The sequence below is a fragment of the Malania oleifera genome, chromosome 6, assembly GCF_029873635.1.
Source record: "Malania oleifera isolate guangnan ecotype guangnan chromosome 6, ASM2987363v1, whole genome shotgun sequence".
In the NCBI taxonomy this organism is placed as follows: domain Eukaryota; kingdom Viridiplantae; phylum Streptophyta; class Magnoliopsida; order Santalales; family Ximeniaceae; genus Malania; species Malania oleifera.
The window spans coordinates 103,221,403-103,245,608 of NC_080422.1; the positions used below are offsets into that span (position 1 = coordinate 103,221,403).

Here is a 24,206-nt window from a genome sequence, read left to right on the forward strand (position 1 = left end):
TAGTGGCCTTTACGTAATGGTCACGGTCCATAATGGCCGCTACGGCCGTGATTTTTCTTCTCACCGATTTCTTGGTGTGTAATGGTATCGGTAACCCAAAAAACCGTTACGTAATGGCATTACGTAACGGTCGCGGCCTTTATTTAAAACCATGGCCAATCGTCTTCCCCGAATCCAAGACCTGAAATTCACACATTTTGGGAAAAATTTAGTAACACAATTGAGATCCCGAGTGAGTTTACTAATAGACAATAAATTGCAATCCAAATTTGGCTCTAATAGAACTGAGTTGAGTGTTAGGTTCTCTGAAATTTTAACAGAACCTGTACCAGCGACCTTTGAGAGTGAACCATTTGCTATCCAGATTGTTAAATTTTCATAATAGGGACTATAAGTTGGAAAATTTTTTTCTATCTTTGGTCATATGATCCAATGCTCTTGAGTCTATTATCCATGGATCTACCTTCTCCTTTTTAACATTAAGAGCACTTAAAAAATTACCTTTGTGTGCCAAAGAACCGGTACCAACCACAATGGTAGGGGCTACTGAAGATTGGCTGAACATTTTTTTGCAAAAATTCTAGTTGCTCCTTGCTGAAGAGACTGGGCTTGGGTGGTGTTGGTTTTTCATCTACCGAGACGAAATTTCCCCGTCCTTCCCTTTTGTTGGCAAAGCGAGAAGGTTTCCAATCTGTGGGTTTACCATGGATTTTCCAGCAGGTGTCCTTAGTGTGACGAGGACGTCAACAATGGTCACACCACAGCCTCCCTTTCTCGGTCTACTGTCACTGCTGTTATATGGATTTCCTCGAACCACAAGGGCTGAACTCTCTAGGTTTGTTGCGGAATCTTAAGGGCCCATCATTATCTTATTTCGACTCTCCGCTCGGTGGACTTCTGAAAACGCTTCTTGGATGTTTGGCTGTGGTTTGGTTCCTAGGATTCTTCCTCTTACTTCATCAAGAATTTTATTTAATCCAATTATAAATTTGTATATTCTTTTCTTTTCAACAATTTGTTTAAACCTGATTCCATCTTCGGGACAGCTCCAATATTGCTCCTCGAATAAGTCCAGCTATTGCCAATAGCGGTTGAGGGTGTTGAAGTATTGGGTCACTGTCAAATCTTCTTGGCGTAAGTCATGGAGAACACTTTCCACCTCGAATAATTCAAATGTATTCTCATTGTTAGAATATGTTTCCTTGGTTGCTTCCCAAATCCCCTTCGCTGTTCCGTAGAGAAGAAAATTTTCTCCAATGTCATTTGTCATGGAATTAATGAGCCATGACATGACCATGTTATTTTTCGATTTCCATGTTTTGAACTTCGCATCATGCTTTCTTGGTTGGGCTGCAACTCCTAAGAGATAATCATCCTTTCCCTTTCCTCATATAAACATCATCACGGAATGGGACCATTGGAGATAGTTATTCCCATTAAGTTTGTGTCCTATAATGGGCATGAGGCTGCTATCTGAACTGCTGCTGTTGCCTGATACCATGGTTTCCTGATTGGTGGTGACGTTTGAGATTGAATAGGTGGAGTCGCGTCTCCTGGTGGCCATACTGTATTTGGTCGTATGGGAAGATTAGGGTTTAGAGGATGCTCTGATACCATGTTGAAATGTGGAAAAGAAAAACTGAATATTCCAATAACTTATGAAGAAGATTACATTCCCTTTAAATAGATGATAGTTCTCATCTAATTACTGGGGATATTACAACCTACTGAAAATAGAATATCCTATTTAAAATCATAAGCAGTAAAATAAGAAATACTATCTACAAAATCGGGTAACATGCTACCCAAATCCCCTAGGATCGTGGAACCAAAAATAGCTAACAGATCAACTGATTTGTTACCTGTAAATCTCCTAAAGATCAGCCTGTAATAAAGTTTGATAGATATCTAATGATTCTACAATATGTGAGCATGTGCATCATTGTCATATCATGTGATCATGTTGATTATAATTATGTTGATTATGTTTTGTATAGTCTACAGGCATTTTCCTGGAATGACAGACCATGATACAGTTTTAATATGGATTTTTAGGACAAAATGGTTGCTTTCAAGACAAGATCATGAGCTTTTATGCTTTGACTACTGGAAACATATATTATTACCAAACAATGCCCCCTTCTTTTATTATTTAAATTCACAACTTTATAATGAAAATGGTATGATGGAATTTCCATATTTTATTGTGAGTGAGGAACCTGGGTTGGGAGATTGTGTGGTTAGACACAGTTTGCATTAAAAGTTGTAGCATTTGGCTCTTTCATGATTAGGGAATAGAAAATGGTCCTTTGTTTATTTGAAAAGCTTTGTGCTTCTTTCTTTTAGCAGCAAAAAAGAGATTTTGTTAAAGGGCACCAATGGGCTGCCGCCTGGGTACAAGCAGAAGGGACCAAAAGGATAAGTATCTCATTTTAGATAGTCTATCCTAGAAATCCGTTATATCAGCTAGCAAGAGTATAAACCATCTACCTTCAAGATTTGAAAGCAGCCTGCTTTTATCCTTTGAAAGCTCAAATGATGTTCTCCTTCCACACTACCCAAAAATTTGTGAAAGAGTCGGTTAGGCCTTTTTTTTTCTTGTCACTGCTCGAACAAGTGCCTCTCCAGGCTCAGATCTCTTTCTGCAGAGTCTTAGCTGTAGCCCAAAGCTGGCTGACCATATTCCAATGATTTCTAGTCTGAGTGGATCTGATCGAGGGATTAAGCATCTTCTTCGCACAAAGGAATCTGTAAACTAAAGTTACCCCATCTTTCTGAACATTATTAACAGTGACGATTTTCCTCAAAGCCGCCTCCCAAGCTAAAAACCCGCTTTGGTGGGGTCTAGAGATTTCTTGAAAGCTTTCCAGGGAAAGTTGATCTTAACCTCAACAATCCAGGATCTGGTAATAGGAGTTGGCAGTGAAGTGATGGAGATAAAATGCTTGGACTTCAATCAAACAGATCGCATATGTGGAACAGATTATGCATAAGAATATTATGTTAATTCTTATTGCTTATACACCATATGCTTCCCTCACTCACCCTCATTGTCTTGATGCTTCTTAGAATGACGGAGTGATGCAACATGTGAAACAAAGCTGTAAAAAGTCAAATTCATTGCATTTTGGTTTTCTTGATTTTTGGATACCGATATCATTTAAATTTTTATTTTCGTTAGATCGTGAATTAGTAGAGTTTAGGATTTTATCTGTTTGGAAATTAGGACCCCAGTATATTAGGTTTGCTTGTTTCCCAAGTATGTTTGGTCTTTGCTGTTGCATCATTGACATTTGAGGATTTCAAATTGGCTTTGACAGTAATCTGAGTTAGCAGTCAGGTTTACTGGATATCAACTGGTTTTCTTGATTAGGAGTTGTAGTAGCTTCCGGTGATGTTTGAAGAAAATTGTATTATGGTGAATACAACTAATTTAATTTAAAAAATTGCATTTTGATATGACTACGGCTAGTTTAATTTCATGAACTTTTGTTCTATTTACTCTGTAAATAGTGGGTGAGGTCAGATGGACGTATAGAGGACTGCGTACTGCAGAGGGCTAATTTCCTTTATCACAAATCATGATTCCTGCCTGCATTTGTGGCTTCTTGGAGAATTTCCTACTTCTTTTTTCATTTTATACTTTTTATATGCAATTTTGGTTATTAGAGTGTGACACTAGTTTGAAGACCTTTTTCCAAAAGATCTTGGAAAAATAGATCACCTCTGAACTGTATTGAACTCAATAACAAAGTCTACAACCCAAAACTAGTGAAGGGTGGAGCTTGTGCTTGTCATTTATCAATGACAAAGTCTACAACCCAAAACTAGTGAAGGGTGGAGCTTGTGCTTGTCATTTATCTGATTGTAGATAAACACATGTTTATCTTTAACAATTATATTGCTTTATTGTATATTTCCGTGTTCCATTTTTTTTTTGCTATGTAATTGAATTTTAACACATCACTGAGCATTCAAGAAAAATGTTCGTGGCCATAAGTCTACAACAAAATTGTGGATATATTCTGTACTTCTACTCAATATACAACAACAACAACAAAACCAAGCCTTAAGTCCCACTAGGTGGGGTCGGCTATATGAGTCTGCCAATTTATGCGATCATGGACCATTTCTTTTGACAGATTCAGATATTAAATCCTTACTATCTCCTCCAAAGTTATTTTAAGTCTATCCCTACCCCTTCTACTACCCCTCATAGTAACTAACTCACTCTTCCTCACTGGTGCACTATGTGGCCTACGTTGCAAGTGTCCATACCATCTGAGTCGTCCCTCCTTTATCTTATCTTCAACAGGAGCTACACCTAACTTTCCGTGAATATGTTCATTCCTTGATTTATCTTTCAATGTTATACCACTCATCCATCTAAGCATTCTGATTTTGGTAACTTTTACTTTTTGGATATTCTGTTTTTTCGTCGCCCAACATTCCGATCTATATAGCATAGATGGTCTTATAGCCGTCGTATAAAATTTCCCTTTCAATTTTAAGGGTATTCTACGATCATAGAGTACACTTGAAGCATTTCTCCATTTTACTCAACCTGCTTTAACTCTATGCATTACATTATCTTCAATTTCTCTTTCAGCTTGCATAATAGATCCAAGGTATCGAAATCTACAAGTGCTATTTATTTCTTCATCATCAAGTTTAACTTTGTTTCCAATATTCCTCCTATCATTACTAAAATTACATTTCACATATTCTGTTTTATTTATACTTATCCTAAAGCCTCTAGATTCCAAAGGTTCTCTTAATAATTCTAACTTAGCCTCTACTCTGTCCCTAGTTTCATCAATTAATACAATATCATTTGCAAATAACATACCCCATGAAACCTCCTTTTGAATGCTCTTAGTCAACTGGTCCATCACTAAAGTAAAAAGATAAGGGTTCAAAGCAGATCCTTGGTGTACACCTATGGTGATTGGGAGACAATTTGTGACAACATGCCCTCTTTTCTAAGAGACAATTTCTACTATTGGGGATTTTATAATAATACACACACAAATATTATTTTGAAGCCGGAATTCCTTATTATTCTTTTGTGAATTTAATGTGTTCGGTCATCCTGTGGACTAATGAACTGAGTAATAGATGCATCCTACATATATATTTGAGCACCAAATAATACATACTTTTTCTTGTTTCTCTCAGCGAGCATGGCTTTTGAAGCTTTTGGCAGTGGAATTGCACATTGGAGATATGACTAGTTCCACTCACCGGGAAGCATGTCAGAGTATTCTTGCTCATATTTTTGGTCTTGATCTTTCTGAACATGGAACTGATCCTAGTGCATCCCATTCTTTCACTATTCCAATCAGTGCTGCAAATGCTGGAACCTGGAGTCTCAGCAAAAGTAAGGTACTGTTACTTTTGTTTGCTTTATCTATGTATTTTATAACATATTACTCTAGAGCTATAAATGCTTTAATTATATTTGATCTTTAAATCACTTATGGTTGGAAAATTGTATTTTTATTAAATGCTTTTCTTTAATTTAATGCTATTGGAATTTTTCCTGCTATTTACCTTATATGGACATTGACCATGGACCTAGGCCTGATTTCATTTTTTTTTTTTGCTGGACTTTACTGTTGCCATTATTTTAGAGCTTGGTTATAGCGGATTTATGTTAAAATAAACATGCACTAAATTTTTTCACTTATTCATGTTCAGTCAGTCTGTTATGTACTAAAAAGTGTTTTTACATCTGTAGTGCTCATGATTGAACTTATTGTCAAAGTATGGCTTTACTTTTTCTTATATGCAGGTCCTTGTATTAAATCTTAGCTTCAAGTACATAATTGCTACCCTTTCTCCCTATCTTTAGTGCACTATCTAGAATTTCAAAAACCATTGGTAATACAAACACTGGGGGGTAAATGATACTTATGACTAGAGAAAACACATTTAAAGTCCTATTTGGCATCAACATCTGATGTAGATAGTTACTTTGCTTAGCAAGTAGTTTCTTGTGAACTTGTTTTGGGTTCTTGCTATGTTCATTATGATTTTTATTGAGCATTTGATTGGCCATGCTCTTAAAAATCAGTTATTAATGAAACACTATTAGAACTTGTTGCCAATAATTGCTATTAAGGATACGAACAAATATAGCTGTCATTGGGTCCTTGCCCTAACCACACAAAACATCTTCTGCCCTTTTAATATGGTCATCTCATCCCTTTTTCTACTTGCCCTTATTCCTTCATGGCTGCAATAATCAATGTACTTTCTGTGTTAATAAATGTGATGCTGACTTTAATCGGGACTTCTGGCTTCATTTTTGGAATTTTTTGTCAATTTGTCTTAATCCATATGAGGGATATTTTTATAATTCAGATCTTATATTTGTTTGGTTCTATCTAGGATTTGTTCTATTTTGATTTAGTTTAGTTTTATTTGGACTCTAGAAAGTGTTGGAAATTTCTTATTTTAAGGAGTTAAACTAATTTTTTTGATTTTTGTTTTGATTTTTTTAAGTTCTTAATTCTGTTTACTTGTTCCTTGATTGTGACAAGGCCATTTAGATTTGAATATCTGCTGATTAGAAGTTCTTAAAAACTTTCTGTTTTACAGGAATTTAAGTCTCAACTGGTTTTGCATTAGTTAGATTTGTTTTTGAAATGGTTTGACTTGCGTGAAAAGATACTAAGATTTTGTAAAGGTCCCTTGTTGTACCAAAATGATATGATAATTTGATGGCTATTTTTTGTGTGTTTTCAGTTTGATTCTTGACCATGGAAGGCCATCCCATGGCCTCCTCCTGAATTTCCTCATCTGATGCATTTCTAATTTCCTTCGTTCTTTAACATCTTCAGCACTGTTTCACATATTCTTAACCCCACCCAGTATACTCGATCTATATTGTGCATTGCTTTTTTTTTTTTTCTTAATATGATCAACATCATCAAGGATAATCTACATAGGATGTGCATATATGATAATTGTGATTGCTTTTTGGATGCCTAATCTCTAAGAGTCTATTGCCTTTTTCTTTCTGAATTGGCTTAGTTCATGGTTTGGAATTTTTGGATTCTTAGGTCCCTACGAAAAATCAAATTCCACTTGATCGTTAGGGTGAGTTTGGTACATCATTTTTGCATTGACTTCTCCTTTTAGAAAGTAAAATATGGGTCTTCAGTGAATTACTTTTTCTGTTTATTTTCCTTTTGGGATAGAAAACGAAGCTTTATTGAAATTAGAAAGGAGAAACAGGTACAATAGAGTGTAGTAGTCAAAAGCGCACCTGAGGCACGCCTAGGCGCAAGGCGCAGTGGGGCAACGAGGCTAGCACCTCATTCCTCTTGAGGCGAGGCGACCTTCAAGAGTCAAGGAAGACACACTGAAGTGCACTGATGCTCTGGGCACAGTGAGTTGCGCCTTGAACTTTTTGAACCTGTTAAGAAAGAAAATGTAGCCAGAACCATCCCTAGCCCTCTTCCAGCAATCCAGCCTTCGATTCAAACCAGTCCTAGCCCTTTGTCTTTGAGCTTTAAACTCGAACCAGCAGGATTCATCCTCAACCCTTCGAACCAGCTTGAAACCAGCAGGAGCCCTTCATCTTCGACCTTTTGAAGCAGCACAAAACCAGCAGGAGCCCTTCGTCTTTGACCTTTTCGAACCAGCATGAGCATTTCGTCTTCAAGTCTTTGAACTAGCAGGAGCCCTTCGTCTGTTTGTCTTCGAGCCTTCGAATCAGCAGGAGCCCTACGTCTTCAAGGTTCGAGCCTTCGTGAGTCGTCAGGCTTCGTCAAAGTTCAAACTAGTAAGTCTTCTTCTTCTTCTTCTTCTGCTTCTTATTTTTCAGTTCTTATTCTTCTTCTTCTTTGTCTTCTTCTTCTTCTGCTTCTTCTTCTGCTTCTTCTTCTTCTTCTTCTTCTTCTTCAGTTTTTCTTCAGTTGTTCTGCTGCTTGCTGCCTACTGCTTCTTCTTATAAAAATAACTTGCATTAAGCCACTAAGTTAATATTATATAATTTGTAATTAATTATTTAGTTTAATGCAAGTTCAAAATTAATATATAACATTTTTTTTTACTGAATTTAGCTGCTGTTTTGTAATTTAGTTTTTATTGATGATTGAGGAGAATTTTTAGATTTTAAACTTTGAAATCTTTTATTGTACTCTTTTCTTTTGATATTGAACTATGTTGATGCTTTTGGGCCTTCGGCCTGGTAATTTCATTACATTTCTGATATTAAATATTTTGGCATTTTAAATTCTAATATATTGATGTGTTCATATATCAATAACCCACCAAAACTGATAAAAGAAAAGATGACAACAATTTAATAAAACGACCCAGTCTCAGTTGACATCTTGAAAACAGTATCCTTTAAAGCAGCCTGCGCCATATGCCCAAAGAGAACTCAAACATCTCAATGAAAGCCTATCCTTGACTGACTTCCCTTGCTGCCTCCAGTTTTGAACCCTTTGGTACAAGGTTTGCTCATAATCCTGGGGTAGGAATTGAGCCTTCAGCTTCACTTTCATCTTGCCCCATCTTTTGATTTTCCTTTCCCCCTATTCTCATGATCATTTTGATAATGTTTCCACCAATTAGAAGCAGGCCCCCTAAGCTTTGCTCCCACAAGCTTCACTTTACTCTCTTTTGGCACATCTTTCCATTCAAAATAACTCTCAATCTCAATACTGTCAACCCAGTCCAAGAATTCTTCAACTTCCATATCATCATCAAATGAAAATTTTCTTGTACACATTACTCTTTGGAATTTCGTAAAGCTTGTACAATGAAATCTTCCCATCTTGGAGGCCTTTCATTTTGTCGCGTAAGCCTTCATTTTCAGAGATCCTATCATCACTAGAGCTGTCAATTTCAGTCTCAGATTGCTCATTTATTTCGTTTCTTGCTCCTCTAACAAAATCATATTTATTGTCACCATCATTTCAGTGGCCTCGATTACCCATAGCTTGTGTAACAAGATGAGTAAGTTGTCTTACTTGTTCCTGCAGCCCCTACACCTGTTAATCATCCAACCAGCGACAATAGTGGGAAGGTAGCCCAAGTTAACCAGCGGAAAATGGCGGTGAAATGCTATAGATGCTTCGAGTTGGGCACGAGGCCAACAAGTGTTCAAAGAAGGACGAAGGAAGAGATGATCTTGCTGAGGATCCGGAGTCTGATGGTGAAGAGAATTTTGGATTTCTAGAGGATCAAGAGCTGCAACAGGAAGCTGGAAGGGATGCGAGGAAGAAGGGATTGAGGGTGATTTCGCTTTGAGCTTAGGCATGAGTCCAACGAGTGTCCAAAGAGGGACGGAGGAAGAGATAATCTTTCTGAGGATCCAGAGTCCGATGGTAAAGAGAATTTTGCATTTCTAGAGGATCAAGAGCAGCAACTGGAAGCTGAAAAGGATGTGGAGGAAGAAAGGATTGAGGGTGATGTCCTTGGTGAGGCTTTACCCTATTGATGGTTATTAACTTCAATCCATTCTTTGCCACATCCTTTTTGGCTTCCAGTTTCCACTCTTGGCCCTCAAGAGATGCAAAATTCTCTTCATCATCAGCTTCTTGATCCTCTGCAAGATTAACTCTGCGTTCAGCCCTCTTGGACACTTGTTGGACTTGTGCCCAACCCCGAAGCATCTATAGCATTTCACCACCACGTTCCTTTTGCACCCCTTGCAGCGATGAATCCACAATGTCAACTTGCTCTGATATCAATTCGATGCAAATAGGTCTAGGAATATAAGAAAAATTCAAAAATGAAGACTGAGGTTTTAAAATAGTGTTTTGGCAACCTTCTTTGACTCAAGTAACTACTAACTCCGTAAAATAATGAAGAAATGACTGCTATAAATTTCAATTCATAAAATAAGACAATTTCTTGGCACAACAGCAACTGAATTCTTGAAATCAGTACCTGTTCTGGCATTATTTCAGAGCGGTAACAGTAGCTCTCTGCTAGCCTCTTGCGCCTTTAGCAGTGATGGAGGGACTCATAGGCACCTCAGGGTCGAGTCCTCAGAACCCTACTCTCCAAATCTTCACTACTCTAGCTGCTCTGGAGCTGACCTCTAGAGAAAAATCTTCTCAAACATAAATGCCAAAGACCTCCATGGAAAAGTTTATGAAGACTCCTCTTTATACTAGCCTAAGGCTTCCAAAGAAAAGCCAACTCCTATTTTGCACATAACCCCCTTGAGAAACCATTTATCTTCTAAAAGTACCACCAAAAACAACTCCCAGCACAAAAATACCCTTGCATATTACAAAATGACCCTCCAAAGCTAATATGACTAAAATAAACCTTAAAATTCTTAAATTAAAAAAACACTCCTAGCACTTATAGATGATTAACACTTGACATAAACAGAAAAGTAAATTAAGATTGCAGAATTGCCTTAAGAAACCACATCAGCTTGCAGAAGGTGAGAAAAGAAAAGTTTACATGAATTACCCCCTGATGAGTCCAAACACCAAACTCTACCATCATTCCTATGGGAGATTTGGCTATCCTCCTCCACATATCATAAACTTAACAAATTAGGCGCAGTATCTGATATTGGGAAGAATTCCTTTTAGAAGTTTAGAAACGCCTTGAGATGCCTCAGCAGATATCACTTGAGATTTACCCAAAGACTCTCAAGACAGAATAAGCAGATTCTGATTTAATTGGAACAGAGGCCAAAATTCCTTCCTTGACTACAGTGTTTCAAAGGCATGCAACTTCCTTCAAGTGGCAAACACGACCTGTACATATGGCCTTAAATTTTCAGGAAATTATTAAAATTTTTGTTGACTTTTGCTTCAAATCAGCCTCGAAATTGAAATGGCTGTCGATTTCCATCTTACAAAATGTCCATCAAAATTTCAATAAATTATCTGAAATCTATTGAAATCTCCAAAATTTTTGAACTTGTTGAAAATTTTAATATTGAATGAAACTTCCTGGGACTTAAAATGTGACATGGAAACACAAAGTGAAATTCTCTCTTAATTAATTAATTAATTAATTTTTTCAAATTAAAACCCATGATTATACAAGGGTTTTAGAAATTGTATGAAAAAGGAATTTTAGATATGTGCAACAACATTTTATTTTACCATTTATGTTTAAACTGTCTTTATTTATATAATAATTAATAAATAATATTTAACTGATTTTTGATTTTCTTTAATTTTAATTGAATATTTTTAATACGAATTACCGCTACTGCACCTCATATACAACATATTTGTCATTGCTGTTTTACATTTATAATATATTAGTTCTAAAACTTGCATTATTATGTCTATTAGCCATTTGTAAAATTTCATGAAAGAATTCCATGCTTTACTACTAATATTCATAATTTTTTTAAATAATCAAAATGGACTTAGAAATTTCTGTGCTTTCAAAGCTTCGAATTTTAGTCGAAATTTGTACATTCTCAGACTTCTTCTCGCAGTTCAATGCCACCTCCGCGATGATAAATAATTCATATTCCCTCGATCCCTTGGTGCTTGAGCTTGATGCTTCATGTTCTTCAAAAGTTTCATCATCACAATCATTTTGTCTAAAACTATGGGTTTCAATAAACCTCTATCACACTCGATCACAGTACCACTCCTCTCTGGTTATCTGGGGCTGCGATGAAGGAGAAATAAGCCCTTCATTAGTTATTTTTTGAACGTTTAGTTTAATCAATCACCCAGGGGGTGGTAACTAAGCCTTAACATGTTTTGCATGCTTGTTCTAATATCATTCACATTTTCCTTTGTCATTCTCATGGAATTTAATAGTGTACAATCACTTCAGTGGTCCAAATTTGTTTCTTACTAGTTTTTAGATTTTGAAGAAGTGATTCATTACACCCTTAGTGTTTTTGATGATAATTTGTATCATGGCTGTTTGATACTTGTATACTTATGCAAAATTTAGTGCTCTTTGGGTCATTTGTTCCAACATTGATGCATTCTAGGGAGCTTGATGTCATTGTCATTTTCACTCATTTTTTCTTATCCTGTTTTCATGTATTTCTGTAGGTTCTGCCAGAGACTTTATGTCTACTCTTTTTTTGTCTGCACATGTGATAATCTATTCGGATATATATATATTTGTAATCCTGCATGAAAATATTGGATTTCTTTTTTTTCTTGTCTACAAACTCATCTCTAACGGACTCTACATTTAATTTTTCACATTGCTGTGAAAGGGCTTGTATATTATGTAGTCTTGGAATTTCGTTTGAGTCATAGCTTTTGTCTAGTCTCTCAAGAATGCACTTACACTTGGTTCTCCAAGGGATTGGCTATGGAAGGCACATGTTCCTTTCTTGGTGGGTAATGGAAAATCACTGTCGAACCAAATTATATATAGCTCCAACTGCCTGTTACAGATGTAGACTTAAAATCTGCCATCATATATATTAACAATAAAAATAAATGAAGCACAAAAATGCTCCCACTCACACCACATAATTACAAAAATAGCATATTTTCTTCTAATACTCCCCCTCAAGCTAGAGGGGAGCAAATATCACTTCTTGTTACAGCCATTAGACAAGGCAGGCTTAAATAAAGCATTTGTGCATATGTCGCCCTCAAGTCATCCACAGATTTAATGAATGGAGTCCTCACAACCTTCTTCAATACTGCATCCTTTTGAAAATGACAGTAAACTTCATTGTTCTTTCTGATCTCACGAAACACGAGGTTGCTAGCATGATAAGTGGTAGCATCATCCCAAAGCATGTCTATGATTTTTGTTACCCAGAATCCCATCTCTACCATAAGAGATTTGAACCATATAGATTCATGCATGAGCCATAGCTCTGTATTCTGCTTTGGCACTAAATCTTGCTAAAGGAATCTTGAATTTAGATTGAAGAATTCTTACAAAAGCAGCAGGGAGTGAACACAATCTTCAATCTTGGACTTCTCCAAGATTCCCAAAATTCCCAAACCCCTTTTGTGACCTAGCCTCACATGCTTAAAGCAGTCTGCTGCTCTACAACCAGCATAGCTCTGGCGTTGGCAGATTCTTTGCCTCTTCAGTGTAGCTCCAGCACAGTTAGAGCTTCTGTCTGGGCGTCAACATAGCTCCAACACATACTCTGCATGACTATGTGTGCTACGGACCGAGACAGAGGAAGGTCGGGGAGTCTGAGCAGATGACCAGAGAGGAGAAGTGGCTCGGGCGGGAGGCTACGAGCAGACGACCAGAAGGGAGATTACGAGACTCAAGCCAGGGGGGGGGGGGAGTCCAAGCTGACTAAGGGGCTCGGACGAACAGATCGGCTCTTCAGCTTGGTCGAACAGACGGCTCTTCAGCTCGGACGAACGGGCGGCTTTTCAGCTTGGAAAAACGGACGGCTCTTCACAAAGGAGCTGTTCTTCGCTGAGGAACTCGTATCTTTGTACGTGGACTGAGCAGGCTGAGGCGCTTCGCAGGGGGGACTCAAACAGAAGATGCCGAGCAGCTTGAGGGGCTCGGGCGGGATGTCTCTTCGCAGGACGAGCTCTTCGTGGGACAGGTCATTGTGGGCCGATAGCGTTAATCACGTGGAAGCTGGGCTGGGCGCCGGGTCGAAGTCTCTGGAGTCTTCAGCATCAATTTTACTGCTTTATTGTTGTCTTAATGTAAATGGGCCAAATGGAGGCCAAGTGTAGTAGAGCCCATAGGGCATTTCAGAGTAGTTAGTTACAAGTTGTTATGTATTAAGCTGGGGGGCCAGTGGGAATAGGGGGTCAGTGAGAAAATTGGGAATCTGTTTGTTTCTTTGTTTCTTTGGAGAGTGGCTCTCTCGAACCAGCCAACCTATAGCTTCATTTCCATTTTTATTGCATTCAGTAAGTCTCCATTCAACCATTCATTCCATTTTCCTGTTGAAATTCATCCAATCATACAGCTCATACTAGCAGATTCATTACAACATGCAACCTCAGTGATTGCCCCCCTGGCTGACGCTTAGCTTCAATTTTTAACAATAGAATAGGAAAAAGAAATTTAGTATTTCTGCTTCTTTATCTCCATACTCTGCCTCATCTTCCAAAACTGGGTTCTCTCCAAGAAGATTGCGCGAGTAAAGGACTCAATTCCTTTGTGTTTGCTTCTTAGAATGAAAGGAAAGGGTCCTGCTTGCAGAGAACTCTTGATAGTAGCCGCATTTTTGTTTTTTCAGTTCTATTCAATAATCTTGCATGGTTGTTCTCGTTTAATCAACTCTAGTTCTCTTGGGTAGAGTTCTTGCAGAGTTCTTGTTTAATCAGCTTGGAGTTCTTGGATCTTCTTGAATTCGATTAGTTCTGGTTTTTTGGAGTTTGATCAGCTTGCACAGTTCTTGTTCCTTGAACTTGCAATCTTGCAGATGCAGAGAGCTCTGGAGTCAAACCTTCAACAACAAGAGAGCTCCCAAGTCTTTCTTTGATTCTCTTCTAATTCAGAAAACAGCAGTGCAGGCTACTAACTGCTGGTTGCTAATTCTAGTGTTTTGAAAGGCGAAGCTGTAAGCTGTGTTGGATTTTGAATCTTGAATTTGGATTAAAGAATTCTTGCACTCCCTTGTTGCTTAAATATTCTTTGATTGATTTTCGTTAGCAGCATCAAAATTTCCTGCAGCAAAAGGTACATATTGTAGTATTTTTCAATCGGTTGTCATTTCCTTTTTGAGTTGCAGTCACTGGTGGATCTTTTTCTCTCTTGTTATTTCTTTTCTTATTACTATTATTAAAATTTTCTAATAGTTGGTCCGTAGTGGAGATTTTGTGTTTATGATTTGTAGGCTTAATATATGCATTTTTGTGTTTTTGTGATTTTTATTTGTGAGTTTTGTAATATACAAGATTTTTCAAAATGTACTATTGCATGATTTTTTTAATTGTAGTCTAGCTTGATTCACACTTTAAATTGTGTGCTTTAAAATTTATTAATGCATTTGTATTAAAAATGATGTGTGGTTTTTACCAGTTATAGGGCGCGATTTAGAAATTTGTTTGTGTGACAAAAAAGGCAAATGTTTACTTCGCTTGAGCAACACAAATTCTTTGTGCACACAGCTGGTCCCAAACCCAGATAAAGGAGCAAGGTTGTGTTAGGTACAACGTAAAATTTTGTCAGATCTTTTTATCATGAGTTCTTACCAAATTCACCCAGGTCATGGGAGTAGACCAGGTTAGTATAAAAGGGAGAGGATAAATAAGTTAGCACAAGAAACTAAGATTAAATTAGCAACTTGGAATATAGGGACCCTTATTGGAAAAAGTATGGATATAGTAGAAATAATGTTTAGGAGGAAAATTAACTTAATCTGCCTTCAAGAGACGAAATGGGTAGGAGAGCGAGCTAGATAAATTGAAAAATCAGGATTTAAACTTTGGTACACTGGTAAAGAGAAACATAAAAATGGGGTGAGTATTATTGTAGTCAAAGATCTAAAAGATAATGTAGTAGATGTTAAAAGAATAGGGATAGGGTCATTAAAATCAAGATAGCTTTAGGCTTGGAGATAGCGAACGTCGTTAGTGCGTGTGCTCCCCAAATAGGACTAGCAAAAAATTTTAAAAGACAATTTTGGGAAGATATGGATAGCATTTTACAAGGGATACCAATGTCTGAAAAGAAATTCATAGGAGTTGATTTGAATGGTCACATTAGAAAGGATAATATAGGATGTGAGAAGATACATGGAGGCCATGGATATGGAGATAAAAATGAGGTCAGTGATACAATCTTAAATTTTGCCATGTCTTATGATTTGGTTATATTGAATACTTGCTTTATAAAAAGAGAAGAACACTTAATAACCTTCAAGAGTGGGTATAATAAAAGCCAAATAGATTTCTTTTTAACTAAGAATGAGGATTGACTCGCTCTAAAATGAGCAGCGCAAAAGCTATCTCAAGTATAGGAGTTCTGTCGCGTAATAATTAGCCCAAAATGTGAGATCATCTCTTTAGGGAATGTAGTTTAATTTCAAACTCGCGTTAAAACAAAAAGGAGAAAATAAAACATTTACTGAACACAGTTCAGATTCAAATTCCTGGGTTTTTGAGAGTTTGTGACTAAATTGAATCTACGCAAAACATAAACTGCGAACCTAACACGCATAAAGTAAATGACAAGAAATGGTAACGATAAATAATAGACGACAAGTAAATGACAAAAACAACCAAAGCTTTAAATATTCAAACAATGAACCAAAAATAAGAATTTCGTTAATCTAACAAAAATCATTCAACACTAAAATAAACCCGACACAATAAAAATAACTTAAACGAAAAAAATAAGCCTAACAATATCTTAAATAAAAAAAAAAAACTCAATCCAGTTTCATTAATTTAACAAGATATTCAAATAACCTTAAAGTAAAGCATAAAAGAAATATTCATTTAATAAATATTCAACCATGAAATTTCCAATCTAATCATTAACTTAAATAAAATCAAATCCAACAAGAGCTCAAAATAAAATAAACTAAACTTAAACAAAAGCTTAAATAATGATGAACTCAAACAAAATATTAAAGTAGCAATAAAGTAATGAACAAAAAATAAACAAGGGAACATACCATGGTTTTAAATCGCGGTAGCGGGTAGCGTAACGTAACGGTAACAGGTGTAACGGGAAGCAAGGGTAGCAGGTGTTACATAACGGGAAGCAGGTGTAACGGCCGTGAATTTTTTTGAAGCACGCACAACCTTGTGCATATTAGCGTACTTGCATGTTTTAAGCTTTTGGCCATTCTTAGAAAGGGTTTTAGTGTATTTTGGACCCTTTAGTTCGAGTAACTAAGTTATTTGGTAAGGGCAACAAGTTTACATTTGTTTTAAACCATCATTGATAGAAAATTACGTGTGTGTGCGTATTTATACTTCTCATTGTTCTTATCTGTGATAAATTCTTATGTGTGCTAAATGAATTAATAAAATAAAATACATTATACGCTCCATTAATCTATTAGACACATAAGACATACGAATAATATAAATATAAAATAGTTAGAAAAGAAAAAAGGTTGAAGTTGAAAAATAAAGAACATAAATATCACATTACTAATATTATTATAAAAAAAAATTCCTAACAAGTTAGTATTTTGAAATTGTTAATTAATGCATCTATTGTGAGTATTTAAAGAAAAAGTAAATTTTGTATCATTGTCATCCTCATTATAATTTTTTCCCCCTCTTGCCACTTGGTATATTGAGAATGATATATGAAAGAGAGAGAAAAAGTGAGAAGAAAAAGTAAAAAATAAAATATTTTTTTGGTGTAACAGTCCTGTAGCGGTTACGTAACGGCCGTAGCGGCCTTTAAGTAACGGTCACGGTCTGTAACGGCCGCTACGGCCGTGATTTTTCTTCCCACCGATTTCGCGGTGTGTAACGGTATCGGTAACCCAAAAAACCTTTACGTAACGGCGTTACGTAACGGTCGCGGCCTTTATTTAAAACCATGGAACATACCCCCAGCTCCTTCCCAGGTGCTGCTCCAACTCCTTTGTGCGGCTGCCCTCCTCCCCCAATAAAAAACCCTATTCTCCTCTCTCCTTTTTGCCCTAGCCGTGTGGTGCTTGAGTTAGGCACATGGGCCTAACTTTTGGTGCCCCAAGACTCTCCTTTTGCTTCATGGCCCGGCTGCCGTAGCAGGTGCAGCAACTTCAAGCCAGATTTTGACCTTGATGCAGCCAGTATCTCTCAAAACTCAAAACATGAAAGTTGTAGAAATTTTTCTTGGCGTTCCATAGCATCTTGAATCATCTCAATCGGAGCTTGGAGGAGAGAGTTTTGCTCAGATTACGAAGTGATGTCGAAACTGTCCATGATCGCCCAATTAGCTTCGTTTTGCTCTTAAAGCCTCCATTTGCATCATTTTGCATGGCCTGTTTCACTTTTTTAATTCCCAAAATACCTTGCAATAATTAAATACAAAAACTCATAAACTTAAGGCAAGTATAGGATAAAAAATTCAAATATTATAAATTGAGCTCAATATTGAAATATTGGACATAATTAGGCATTTAAGTGAACTTGCAATCTTGAATTCATGATTTTAAACACCTAATTACGTAACTTTGATGCGTAATCAAAGATCGTCTATTTTGTAAGGATTGTAAAGTTATTTCAGGTGAAAGTTTGACTACACAACATAGTCTTAGTATTAGATATACATATACAAAGATGGAAGAGAAGGACTAGCATAAATCAGCGCAAGAGAACTAGATGGTGAAACTTGAAGAGAGATAATATAGTAAAATTTAAAGATAAAATGATCAAAAAGTGTGATTGGACAGTAGGGGATAAGGTGGATCCGTGGATGCAAATACTGCTTGGAATAGAATGACAAATTCTATCATAAGGATAGCAAAATAGGTTTTAGGCGAGTCTAAAGGAAGATACTCAAGTAGTAAAGAAAGTTGGTGGTGGGATCAAGAAGTCCAAAAGGCCATTAACACAGAAAGAAATTGACATAAAATATGTCAAAATTGTAGAAATATAGAAAAAAATTGAAAAGTATAAAGAAGCAAGAAAAAATGCAAAAAAAACTATTTGTGAAGCTAAACATAGAGTTTATGATACTTTATATACTAAACTAGATACAAAAGAAGGACAAAAAGACATTTATAAACTTGCTAGAGCTAGAGAAAGAAAATGCAAAGATTTAAGTGATGTAAAATATACCAAGGACGAGAATGATAATGCCTTAATTGGAGAGGAAGACATAAAAGCGAGGTGGTAGAGATACTTTGATAAGTTTTTTATTGAAAATCGAAATGAAAGATTGAACTTGGAGGTGACAAATGAGGAGAAGACTAAAAATAGTAGATTTATTCTCAAAATTAGAGTCCTTGAAGTTAAGATGACATTAAAAAAATGAAAAGTGGGAAATCTATAGGACCAGATAAAATACCAATTGAAGTTTGGAAATGTTTAGGAGATAAAGGAATTAATTGGTTTACTAATGTATTCAACACTATTATAAAAACCAAGAAAATGCCAGAAGAATGGAGGAAATGTACATTAGTACCATTGTATAAAAACAATAGCGATATTCAAAAGTGTAATAACTATCGTGGAATGAAGATTACGAATCATACGGTGAAATTATGGGAAAGAGCAATTAAACATAGAATAATATTAGAAACAAAGATTTCATAAAATCAATTTGGTTTTATGCCTAGGAGATCAACAACACAAGCTATTTATATTTTAAGAAGTTTAATGGAAAAGTTTAGGAAAAGGACTTGCATATGTTTTTTATTGACCTAGAGAAAAGTTATGATAGAGTACTTAGGGAAGTTCTTTGGTGGGTCATAGAAAAAAGGGAGTTTGTAGTAGATTTACGGAGGTCATTACGGATAGGTATGATAGAGTAGTGGATAGCGTGAGGATTGTAGGAGGTGAATCTTGATATTTTCCAATCACAGTAGGTGTGCATCAAGGTTATACTTTGAGTCCTTATCTTTCATTTTTAGTAATTGATGAACTAACTAAGAATATCCAAAATGAGATCCCTTGGTGTATGTTGTTTGGAGATGATATCATGTTGATTGATGATAGTAGGAGTGGAGTGGAATCTAACCTAGAACTTTGGAGAGCAACATTAGAGTCTAAAGGGTTCACGATAAGTAGGAATAAGATAGAATATATGAATTTTAATTTTGGAAATGTAAGAAGTAGCAATAGAAAGAAGATTAACCTTGATAATCAAGCAATTCATAGCACTGATAGATTTAGGTATCTTGGATCTAAGGGGATATTGAAGAAGATGTAGTACATAGAATAAAAACAGGTTGGGTAAAATGGAGGAGTGCATCAAGTGTGTTGTGCGATCGTAGAATTCCCTTAAAATTAAAAGGAAAGTTTTATAAGACGACTATAAGGCCAACTATGCTTTATGGTTCAGAATGTTGGGCAACTAAGAAACAATATATACAAAAAATAAAACTTGCTGAGATGCAAATGTTAAGGTGGATGGGTGATTTAACATTAAAAGATAAAAGTAAGAAATGAACATATGTGTAATAATTTAGGCATAGCACCAGTTAAGAACAAAATAAGGGAGGGGGAGACTTAGATAGTTTGGGCATTTGAAATGCAGGCCTAATGGAGCACCTATAAGGTGAAGTGAGTTAGTTCTTGTGTTTGGCATGAAAAGGGGTAGGGTGTAGGCCTAAAATAACTTGGAATGAGGTAGTGAGGAAGATTTTAATAGCCCTTAATCTAATAGAGGAAAACAATTTTGATAATATGAATTGGCGGAAAAGTATTCATGTAGCCGGCCCCACCTAGTGGGACTTAAGGTTTGTTGTTGTTGTTGTTGTTTACGCTGTGTAGCAAAATTACCTTCCACATAAGTACAATATCTAGTACTAGACCTTCAATCATCACTACAGCTACGCCAATTTGCATGAGTGTATTCCATGATTTCACACTTTCTATTACATTTATATACCAAACCTTTGCCAGGAGTGGTTGGGGGATACCATAGAATCCAAAAAGTAGCATCCTATTGTAGTCATTTGAGATTTCTTGAAAGTGACTCATCACTCTATAGCAAAGGATATGTATAGCTAAGTGAATATCAAGTATATCTACTTGCGAATGAGCTGCCTATATCAACATTTCACTTTGAAATCCGGATCAACATCAAACTTCACATTGGGATTCATAGTTCTATCTATTGATTTAGAACTCCCAACATCCGTGCCTCACTTAGTAAGTCTAAGGATGTAATGCAGAGTTTGTGAGTCTTTGATTTCAAAATTTTTTTAGCAATTGCTTGACATTGCAATCCTGCTCTTATCACTACTAGGAATGATGTATCATGATATCATCAACAAAATTGCTAGAAGTATCAATTCACTCCTTTTTGTGGACAAAGACTAAATGATTAGAGTAACATTGGATAAAAAAAATAGATGCTGAGACCACCATATTAAATTTGTCAAACCAAGCTCAAGGATTTAGGACCATAAATGAAGTTATACATTTTAAAAACTTTACCATCCTCCCCCTAAGCAACATTCCCAAGAGGTTGCTCTATGTATATGTGCAAATCTTTATACAAGATGGCATTTTTAAAAAAATAATCAGTACCATATATTTGGGTGTACGCCTTGGCAATTAATTGAGCCTTAAGCCGCTTGATTGAGTTATGATGAAGATATTTGATGGTGTAGACAAAATTACACCTAACCAACTCTTTACTTAGGAGGAAGATCCACCAAGTCTCATGTCTCTTGAGTGATGAAAGCGTTCACTTCTGCAGCTATTGCATGCTTTGACCCAAAGTTGGCAAGTGCTTCTAACATTTGAGGAAGGGATATAAACTACAAAAAATGGATTGGGCAAAGGAACATATAGAACTAGGAAGGTGAAGAATTAAAACATAAAGGAATGGGATAAGCAACTAAAGATTGAGTATATGTTCGGGTACCTTTTCGGTGAGCAATTGGCAAATTCAGGTAATGTAGGGATGGGTCTCCAAAACTAGAAGTTAGGATAGCGAAGGTGACTACTTAGCGATAATGATGTCTTTGCTTGCTTTCTGCCGTTCTTAAACCATAATTGCTTCTTTTAGTTTGTGATTAATGTATCCAGAAGGATCTTGAGTTTTCTCCAAAGTAGTAAGGGTCGGAACAGAGGATCAATCCACAAGGAGACTTGTTGATGGACTCAAAATAGATTAATCCAAGGAGGACTCGACGCTAGATAAATAAGGTTTCCTGTGAAATAAAGTAACAACTACAGTAACATTTTTCTTGTGAGCGTGTGGTGATATCATCTATATCCATTTTGAGTTCTTGAGTACCCAACATAGGCACATTTACCAATGTGAGGGAACTTGTCCTAGACTAGTTTGCGGAATATGGACAAAACATGTGCAACCAAAGGCACAATGAGCAATAGAGAACATAGATGTTTTTGCGCACACGATACATAAGGGAATTTGCCTTTGTAGAATACTGGAGGGAATTTTGTTGAGTTGAAAACAGATTTTAAGAAGAGCATTAATCAAAAGGGTTTTAGGAAGATGAATATGAAACAATATAGATCATGCTATTTCAAGTAAATGCCTATTCTTCCAATTTGAACTACTCCATTCTACTAGGCGTTTGTACTAATAATATTTGATGAGTAACCCATTTTGCCCAGCAAAAATACTTTTGAAAAAATTAAAGCTCATTATTAGATAAAAAACTTGAATTCTAATGTCAAATAGAGCTTTTATTACTTGGAACTAGAATTAATGTCATATTGCAAGAAGTGGATGTATAGGACCATTAAATAGTACATGCCATCCTTCTTAAGCCCTCCAACAATACTCCTTTTCGTCTCTAGATCCTAAATAAAACAATGAGAAGGAAAGGAGGTCAATGAACAGTTATGTGATTTTTAGTTAATTGATTAATTTATAGCATGTTGAAGTGAAGTTTAGGCACATAGAGTATAGTGGAATGAGGAATAGAGGGAAACAAAAGAATATTTCCACAACAAGAAACTGATATATTCAAACTAATTGAGCCATGAGCAGAAGTAACCTTAGAGTGTAAACTAGTGTGTTTCAATAATCCAATGTTGGGAGGATGAAGAAGCAAGAAGCCTAAGATTTCTAAGATTGAGTTTGGAGTTGTTGAACTACATGAACATAATTGTTATACTCCTCTTAGGACATAGTAGATGGTGTACTCAACTTCTTAGTGGAGTGGCCAAGTGCTTTTGAAGTCTCAATATTAGATTCACCCTCAGCAAGAGCTTCTTGGCCTAAATCTATTTCCTGTGGAGATCCTATGAGTGATCAATAGTGTGCTTTCTTTGCCACAATGCTTGCAAATGCAAGAATTGCCGTGAGAAACTCCTCCTGATGCGATACCCCATCCACATCTACCATCCAAACCTTGTCCTCATCCTTGACCACTTCCTTTACCATGGTTAGAGATGGTGCTAACCATGGATGAATTGTCATGGGAAGAATCTTAAGAAGACTAAGGGCCATCTTTGGTGATCTGATGGATTCTGGCATATTCTTCATTCATGGATGGTATGGATTCACTAGCAAGAGTCTGATCATAGATGGGTTGAGGCACAAAACTTGGCAAAAACTTTGCAGCCAAAAACTCCATCCTTTCCCTCTTAATCATCTCAAAGTTAGAACTAATCGGTTATAGATTTTGAGTTCCCCCCCACATACCCCTTGTAGTGCTATGATACTAATGGACATAGCTTCTTGGTCTTATTTGAAACTCTTTTCATACTTGTTAAAAACAAGAGTTTGTTATCTTATGAGAAGCTCACAAGAAGATCATTCATATGGACTTGGATGTAAAACATCACCTTTGTAAAAATTTGTGTCTCCATGCTATTCCCCTACCAGAGAGGCAATACGTCATTCTCTTTCATCCAATCTTCATAATCCTTGGAGTCTGGAGCTGGGGGAGAGTGCAACAGATACTTGAACTTCCCTTTGTGTTAATATATGCGCACTGCCTGAGACCACAAGAAGTAGTTAAAGGATCCATCCATTTTGATGGCTGTGATATATATGTTAACAGCATCATCCAAAGCTCTCACTTTAGAGGCCATCGTAACCACCATACATGACAATCAGCTCACACAGTATCAGGAATGAACAATACAGAAACAATGCAGAATCAGCAGCATGTAGTGCTCAGAACAGCATTTCAGACCTTAAAATATCCAGAAATTCAAGAGGCAGATATGGCCACAAACCTGAAGGTAAAATATTCTTGGAGGAATCACTTGACTAAAGAGGGCTGGTGACAACAAAGCACCAAAGGCACTTAATAAACAAACTTGCAGCGGCTACAGGCATTATGGCCGGCAGCAACTAGAAGCAAGCACAGGCAAGAGCAGGAGATAAAGTCATGAGCACCAATCAGAACCAACTGCAACTGATACAAGATTGCCAGTGATCAACAACGATCACCCACCACACCAAAACAGCATCATTATACCACGACAAGCCAGTGGAATATCAGAACAACAGCAGTAGCATGCCAGAAACAGCATGCAACTGACTTCAGGTCTGAAAACTACCAGAGACTCACAGACCATCCGACCAAGGATGCTTTACATCATAAGAGAGAGGAAGAGTGTCCCAAAACAACTCTCAAACCAACCAGACGATCACATTTTTGAACTGATCAAGGGAAGAAAATAATAAAAGAAAGAGTGTCAAAAAGAAAAAATGGATTGTCCAGAATCAACTCTGAGATA

The 24,206-nt window shown here is 36.5% G+C and overlaps 1 protein-coding gene across 2 annotated transcripts in view; it reads left to right on the plus strand.

Moving 5' to 3' along the window:
• The window catches only part of LOC131158343 (nuclear pore complex protein NUP205), a 129,234-nt gene that overhangs the window by 53,586 nt on the left and 51,442 nt on the right, over nucleotides 1–24,206 (plus strand). For both annotated transcript variants that reach the window (XM_058113145.1, XM_058113144.1), the window contains exon 26: nucleotides 5,179–5,385. In XM_058113145.1, coding sequence (XP_057969128.1) covers nucleotides 5,179–5,385 — 207 coding nt within the window. The remainder of the gene's footprint in view (nucleotides 1–5,178; nucleotides 5,386–24,206) is intronic.